Here is an 8,709-nt window from a genome sequence, read left to right as displayed (position 1 = left end):
AAATGAAGTGTCTTCTATCTTCTATACATGTTTAAATTAATCCATTTAGTGAACTTCTTTTATAAAGTCTGTTTTGGTTTTCCATCCTAGAATTTTAGCTCAATTTGCTCAATTTCCAAACACCTGTGAAGAAAACTTTCCAAAGGCAAAGCACAAGTAAGCGATACTAAATAGTTCTCTGTTAAGTCCATTGTTTAAATTTCATACTTTATAGACTCTAACATGGGAGACATAAACATTTTTAAGTAACTTCTTTCTTGGCATTTACCAATGTTGACTTGTGCTGAACAGGTATATCCATCAGGAATCAAGGGACAAAAGATCTTCATTTATTCATATTACTTTAAAAATAAATGTTTTAGCAATCATAAAAATATTTTTATGCATTCATTATATACTTTGGTGATTTAATATAAACATATTTATATATGCTGTCCTGAACCTTTAAAAATTGCATGTTTGCTTACTCAACAAAAGTGAGTAATTATTTAAAAATAGTGTCAGCATTTACTAAAATATGTCTTTATGCTATGGTTTTTGGATCTTGCTTGATCTGTAATTTTCCAAGTAATTAATCCCTGATGGATTACTGAAAGTTATGTGACCATGCCTTTAATTAATGTTAAATTTCTTGTCACATATTTGAGGCAAACCTGAGGAAAAATCATTGAATTATTGCTAATTTTTTATCTCGTAAAATACTTCATTTCTCCATTTTCTTCTTCAATGGTCTTTTGAAGAATCCAATCTGTTGAGATAATACCAGAATACACAAGTAATTATATGAATTATATAATAAATATTAATATCCTTTGATAAAATGAGCTTTCATATGTTTTTGCAATTCAGTTACATTAATCACAAATACTTTATCTAATTGAAAGTATATTTTCATTGACTTATTACTATTAAAAGTATGACATTTAATAAGATGCTGTTTCATTGAAAAATTTCCAATAAATAAGTTGGTCTTGAGATCCAACTAGTCCAAGCAGTGGAATTCTTAAAGGTACTTGGTAAATTTATACATGGATAGGAATTGGGTCTGATAATTATAGGAACTACGTATTATTAAAGTAACTTAAAAATTGAAGACTGAGAGGGAATAAATGGTAAAAAAAATATTAGAAAATTTTTTACGCAGAGTCTTAAGTCTTGCCATATTATAGTTGGTGGCTGATGAGAAAAAAACCGTGACAACAGAAGAAATTAACATTGAACAAAAAGCATTTGTCTTAGAGTGCCATTACTACATGTCTCTGGCCTTTTGCAGTGGACCAGCTAAAAAGTTCTGGATTCACAAACAAATAGGCCCCTGACTCATGTGCACCTATACTGAATTGAAAACACATCACAGGTGGCTTTCATCAAAGCAGGTGAAAACATTCCTTGAGGCATCCTCTCTCAAGTGGGTATTTTTTTTTTGGTTTATTTTTTATCTTTTTTTCTTTTACATTCACACAGTAAATGCTTTCTTTAAAAACATAACCATTATTTCAAGTTTTGCACCTATCTCATGAGAACATTGAGTTCTCAGTGGAAGGTAGGGTGTCTGGGTTGAAGGTATAGTTCACAGATTCAAACTGAGCAGTCAAAGCCAAGATTCAAAACAAGTAGTTCGGCTTGGTTTTTTGTGGTCTGTTTGTTTGTTTGGGCCATACCCAGGAGCTCTCGTGGGTTAATCCTTGGTCTGTGCTCAGAAATCTCTCCTGGAGGGGCCGGAGAGGTGGCGCTAGAGGTAAGATGTCTGCCTTGCAAGCACTAGCCAAGGAAGGACCGCGAGTGGTTCGATCTCCTGGCGTCCCATACGGTCTCCCCAAGCCAGGGCCAATTTCTGAGCGCTTAGCCAGGAGTAACCCCTGAGCGTCAAACGGGTGTGGCCCCCCCCCCCCCAAAATCAAAAAACAAAAACAGAAATCTCTCCTGGAAGGCTCAAGTTCCATATCAGATACCAAGGATCAAATCTGGGTTAGCCAGCCATATGCAAGGCAATGCCCTTCCTGCTGTGTTATTGGTCTGGCCCATTTTTGTTTGCTTGATTTTTGTTTTGTTTTTAGCTCCCACTGAGAGATTTTTTTTTTCAAGCTTTGATTTCTACCGTGTGTACTATAAGTTAAGTAGACCATCTTTTAAAATCAAATCTCTGCTCCGGTGGAAAATTTGGATTGTCCCTTGATGGAGTCTGGGGATTCTAGTGGAGTCAGCCTGGGCTTTGGGCAGAGGAAGTCCTGAGTTTTCTGCTCCAAATCTACGAAGAACGAGAAGCTATCTGGGAATGAGAGTAGTTCTGAATCTACCATGAACTGAAAACGCTACTCAGGGAGGTTCCAATATGGCCTTTTAAAGCAAGAACCCAACCTGAAACTGAGACTTAAATTACAAAGGCAAGATATGTAGTCATTTCATTTTTTATATTAAAGTTTATGGCCTTCTCAAAACAATGCATACTTTTGTAGTAGCTTGACTAAAAAGCCCTCCCAAATGCTTGTCATGATAGGATATATTGGGATAGGAACAGACTTTGCAGTTATATACATAATTCCTTATTGGTTGGAACCTTGGAAGAGATATTGACATCCCTTTGCTTCAGCATCCTTCCCTATAAAATATAGTTAAGTTACTTAGTTGGGTAAAGTATAATGAGAACAGAGGTAAATAAAAAGTGAGAAAATCCTAAGTATGGGTGTTGATAATAGTGCTGACACTGAAATGAAATGGCCCAGATTCAATGTGCAAACTGAGTCCTAGATAAACATATTTAACTTTGCTACGACTTAGTTACCTCATTTACAAAATGAGATTCATAATGGTCTACCTCCTAGTACTGAAGCTACTATTCAAGTATAAAAACAGTACCTGGTACATACTCAGCTTTAAACAAGGGCTAGTTTCCATCCCATCTATCAAAAATCCCACTTTGGATTGCTTCAAATAGGTGAAGTAACTATTCCTAATGGTCAGGACTGTCCAGTGGCTACTACATGACCTTCATTTGTATATAAACAGATGACCTAAGGTTGTATCAACAAAATAATTCCTAGAGGAAACTGTGTTTATTTTTACACTTTCTTTGTTTTGTTTTGAGTCACACCTAGCGGCGCTCAGGAGTTACTACTCCTGGCTTTGCGCTCAAAAGCCTTTGCTGGCAGGCGCAGGGGACCATATGGGATGCCGGGATTGGGACCGGGCCCATCCTGTGTTGGCGCGGGCAAGGTAAACGTCTTACCGCTGTGCTATCGCTCTGGCCCCTATTTTTACACTTTTTTTTCTTTTAAAAATGGTGATAGAAAAATTTGTATTCAACACTCATTTGTTCTAAACAGAGACTGTCCATACACATACACATACCCAATTTTTACACTTTTTTTTCTTTTAAAAATGGTGATAGGGGGTCGGAGAGATAGCACAGTGGCGTTTGCCTTGCAAGCAGCCGATCCAGAACCTAAGGTGGTTGGTTCGAATCCCGGCGTCCCATATGGTCCCCCGTGCCTGCCAGGAACTATTTCTGAGCAGACAGCCAGGAGTAACCCCTGAGCACCGCCGGGTGTGACCCAAAAAACGAAACAAAACAAAACAAAACAAAAAAATGGTGATAGAAAAATTTGTATTCAACACTCATTTGTTCTAAACAGAGACTGTCCATACACATTTATCTTTTTAGTGATCTCCTGAAATGACATAGGAAAGAACATTGTGCAAAATAGAAGAGCATACAGACAGAAATCCACAGCAACACATGCTTTCCGAGGTGAAAGTACTCAAACCCAGTTTATGCCACTCAATTGTGTCTTGGATGCCACAATGTGGACAAGCGAAGTACTACAGTTATGAGATGCTGTGCAAAAGGAGGAAAAAGTTTCAAGTTGGAGAGAGGTAACAATTTTGCCTTCGAGTATAAGGATTTTTCTGTAGAAAAGTTATGGGTTCTATTTACTGCATTCAATGTTCCTGACATCTTTGATATAGATTTTTCTATCTTCTTCAAGAGAAATATTCTCCCCTTACAAAAAATGGAAGTTGGTTATTATAAGCAGTAAAGGATTGGCTACTTAAGCTATTTAATAATATTTGGATAAAAGACAATTATGTTATTTAGACATTAACATTAATATTATAACCACAACTTATTTTAACACTGTTTTAAAAAAATAAGAGGTTCAATTTGAATGTAGTTTTATATAAATCTCAGTTTGATGTTTACATGGAAAATCACTTAATTTTCCTAAGGGATTTTATTGAATATTCAAGTTACAGTCTTTAAGTTCTGCTTATTCAGAATCTTATACACTAGGAATTTTAATCGTCTTGCATACAATCTCAGATAAAGCAGAACATCTATGTAAATGGACAGATTCCCTTGTGGAAATAGATGTCTACTCAGTTTGACAGAGAGACTGGAAATAGAAGTCTGCAAAATGATAAGATACCACTCTAATAAATTCATGAATTCCTCATACCTCATAGTGATAGAACTATGGCGTAAAATGTGGAATTTATGCTTATGCATTAATTAAGTAATTTTTAAGAAACCAAGGGATCTGATTAGGGCATGCCTAGCTTAAACAAGTTTCTATGGTTACATATTCTTTTGCTTAGATTGTATTTGTTTGTATTTTGGGGTCATACTTGAAGTCGAGGAGCACTCGTGGTCTGATGACCACCATTTTCATGATCATCATTTCTAGGTATTTAATTTTATATATTATATATTGCAACCCAGATAAACCATAATTTTATTTCACCTATTTTCTTTTGATAGTTAAAATGTAAAGTCAAAGGAACTTAGGTACTTACCTTCCACAATAATAATATGAGCAACAATAGCAACAATAATCCAGCAAAAGCACTTAACAGGATAACCCACAATGGTACTCTGCCTGGAACACCATCTTTGGATACTTGAATAGCCAGCTGAAAATTATGAAAAAAGGATTGTTAACAAGACTTTCCAGTATAATGAATTTTCATAGGCTATATATTTCTAACAAACAGTGTTTAGCCTTATTACTACCACAAGAAAATATTGAGTTTACAGTAAAAAAGTCCAAAAAATTCCTAACCATATCAAATTTTTATTACCAAAAATTAAACATTTCCTTTTGAAATATATATGCAAAAATATGCTTTCTAAAAATCATAATATTCAATCCATTTAATTCAGGGAGAACAAAAAGGCTTTCATATCTTGCAGATGTTAGTGCATTGTCACAGTACATACATCTAGTTTGGGGCAGGTCACTGACATTAAAACTTACTGCAACTTCCTCTTTGTTGCTTACAAATTGAGATACTGTTTTCATATAGTAAAATGAACAATTCCCAATGTGCAGCAAAATGGAAAGGTACTTGTTCTGTTTCCAGAGTCTCTTTTAGTTAACTTACTTTTAGTCCACATTTATATATAAGGTAAATTATATATACATATATTTTGGGGTCATACCTAGTGGTGCTCAGGGCTTATTTCTGGTTCTGCACTCAGAGATGAATCACTTCTAGAGGGGTTTGGGGCATTTTATAAGTTGATGGGGATCAAACCCTCATCAGCTACATGTAAAGTATGTACCCTACTATATCCCTGGCCGCCCCCTAAGATTTTTAGCAATATTCCGTCGGCTTATAAGATGAAATTTCAGTTGTGTTGCCTACAACATGGCATATGTGTACAGTCTTTTCAGTCTTTCATGTTTCAGTCACTCAACAAACTGTACTCTGTAAATCGTCCCTTGATTTCTCAGAAAAAAAAAGTTTGGATTGATGTAAATGACTAATATGAACTTAAGTTCCTGAATTTGCCCTTAACAGAAAACTATTTCAATTGTTTGTTCCACGTAAGGGGTTAATGCACAGATGGCCCAGGAGAGGCATTTGCACAGAATGCATTGGGATCCACCCCTTGAAACTACTCTGAAAAGGTCACTGTTAATTGGGAAAACAGAGTGAGCAATATTGATTATACACAGAGACAGACCTTTGCAAAAGAGATGTCAATTTTTAAGATATATCTCAAATAATCCCCTGAACTTGCAGATACAGAAATTGATGTCTGCATAGTATTAATGACTACCCTAACATCATTCCATTACAAATCACTTTCAGTATTTAACAATTTATGTATCATTTAAGTGTAAAATGCAGAACAATAAGCTCCATCAGGAATGACTCATATTTTGTGAAAATAAATCTAATCATAACTTTGTAATATATTGAGTCCAACAGACACTTTGGAATCAATTGTACTCTTTTAAAGTATAACTTATAATGATCTTCAGTGCCTACTGGTGAGTTTTGATGTTTGTGTGTGTGTCACTTTTGTAGTTATGAGTGCTTTTATAAAATATATAAACATGACATGTATTTATTTTGCATGTGTTACATAAATTCATATATACATGTTATTCAATAGTGCATACTTCTCAAAGTCATTGATATATAAGTAATTTCTAAAAAGCAGTAATTTAAAATAAAAATATGTGATGTCACACCTGAATGCTAGATAATTTTCTAGTGAAATCTTAGGACTCCGAATATATGGGATATTTAAGCTCTTGTATGAAAATAAGGAAAATCATGTTAAAGTGCTCATGTCTATAGCAAGTGTTCTGGCTTTATTTTCTCTTTAAAATGACAAGTGGAAACAACTGAAATTATCATATTTTTATTGAGAATTCAACATATATTTGTCTCATGAAAGAGTATTTTTTGTTTCCAATTTCCCAATGACTAAATGAAAACTAAAAATATTACATATACTTCTATACAGTATAAAGACATGTTCTGCAAGAATTTGTTTTTCAAGTCTGATGATTTATATGTCAAATACATTTTATAATGCAAGTGTTTTTATAATGCCAGTTTTATGAAGGGAAATTATACAGACATCATTTATTATTCAGGTGAAAGTAAAAACATCAATTTACTGGGATAGTTAGAAGCAATAAAGTCAAACATGGCATGCTAATTGTAAATATCATGATTTTTCCGAGTTTCTAACAAAGAAAAATACGACTGAAATTGCACTTGCAATTAATCAAGTATAATTTAAGCAACAGCATCTGTCACTTATTGAGAAAAGTACTAGTAACTGCTTTAGGGATTATAAGCAATTAAAAACATTATGTCACAAAATTCAGAGTGAAATGTATAATATTTTCAAAACTTAGAGTTGCACTTACCTCTCTCTTTTTATTGCTATTACTTAAGACAAATGATGTATTTTCACTCTGGAGTTCTGCTGTTACAGTTAGATTAAAGCTGGAAAAATGTGCCTAAAAATTAAAAGGATTTATTTTTAATTTACTATGCTAATTGGAGTTAGCATCAGACACATTTTAACAGTGTAATTTTAAAATAATTTTTCTGAGAATAGAAGCACTAGTTTTGATAATATCCAAATGGAAATGGTGGTATTAAATGATGGATCCATACACTCCACTTTCTGGAGACTCAAATTTTCACTTGTAACTCTTATTCAAGAACACATTTTTTTCCTAAACAATTTATATTTTATATTTCTGAGCAAAAATTGACCACTAATCATGTATAAAATATCTGCATTTTCATGAAAAATTTACATAGAAGTTTAGGATGAAACATGGAACTGCAAATATTCAACAATTTCGTACTTATAAAAATAGCAATTTAATAGAAAAAAATAAGCCCTGAGATAGTTGATTGATTTTATATAATTAAACAAATGCATTCTATGAGAGAAACAATATAAAAAAGTTCACTAACATGGCTTTTTGTTTGTTTGGTGTTTGCTTTCATTTGAGGGCCCCACCTGGCCGTGCTCATGGTAACTCTGAGTGGTGCTGGCATTGAGTGTAGGGAGCCAGCACACAAAGCATGCGCTTCAAGCCTTTGACTTGTTTCCTAAACACATGGTCTAAACTTTGGATAGTTTTATGTTTGGTTAATTTCACTGTATTAAGAATTTAAAAATGTCTTCAAATATATTTTAAATATGTTTTATGTGAAAAAAACTCCACATTATATTTAAAAGTGCTTACACTTACATATGAATATATGTAAAGTATAATATAACAGTATGAGTCCATTATATGTTAGTTCTGTCCTTGGTGAAAAGGTCAGAGAGATCAGTTTTTAAGTCCTTAAACAGTTCTAAAGTTTTTGCCCACACCTGGTGACACTCAGGGGTTACTCTTGGCTATGTGCTCAGAAATTGCTCCTGGGTTGGGGGACCATCTGGGACTCCAGGGGATTGAACCGCTGTCTATCCTAGATCAGCCCTACTACTGCACTACCACTCTGGTCCTTAGTTCTAAAGTATTAATGCAAGTGTAAACTTAGGTAATAAATAGATATTTTTCTCTTACATTTAAATGGAAAAAAACAAGAGAGATTGGAAAGAGTCATGGCTTTGGAAGGGGATTTAGAGATTACTAGGTTATTAACAGTCTTGGACATTAACATAAAATTAAGTAGAGGTAGGGCTTGGATCACACATTTTTAGACTTTCAGCCTTGTGCTCTTTGCACAAAGCACTCTGGCATAAAGTAATGAATAATCTTTCTTGCTAGGGCTCAATATGCAAAGAACAACACAATCACTTACTTTTATAAAAGTTGGCATCCATAAGATAAGTGAAACGTTCACTTGGGTCATATCAGACGGAATCAGATCACATGTTATGGTAGCAAATTTACACGTACTACAGTCCTGTGAAAAGATGGAGGAATATGTCATCAT

The 8,709-nt window shown here is 34.1% G+C and overlaps 1 protein-coding gene across 1 annotated transcript in view; it reads right to left on the bottom strand.

Annotated features, from left to right (window-relative positions):
• Positions 1-439: 439 nt before the first annotated feature.
• Positions 440-8,709, bottom strand: part of ITGA1 (integrin subunit alpha 1) — a 162,589-nt gene continuing 154,319 nt past the window's right edge. Inside the window, 4 exon segments of the mRNA XM_049768148.1 lie at positions 440-748; positions 4,795-4,911; positions 7,173-7,265; positions 8,575-8,679. Of these exon segments, the coding sequence (XP_049624105.1) occupies positions 704-748; positions 4,795-4,911; positions 7,173-7,265; positions 8,575-8,679 (360 nt within the window). The 3' untranslated portion in view covers positions 440-703.

The sequence above is a fragment of the Suncus etruscus genome, chromosome 2, assembly GCF_024139225.1.
Source record: "Suncus etruscus isolate mSunEtr1 chromosome 2, mSunEtr1.pri.cur, whole genome shotgun sequence".
Lineage (NCBI taxonomy): Eukaryota > Metazoa > Chordata > Mammalia > Eulipotyphla > Soricidae > Suncus > Suncus etruscus.
The sequence above is the reverse complement of the archived record's forward strand: the minus strand, read 5'-3'. Positions and strand labels throughout refer to the sequence as shown.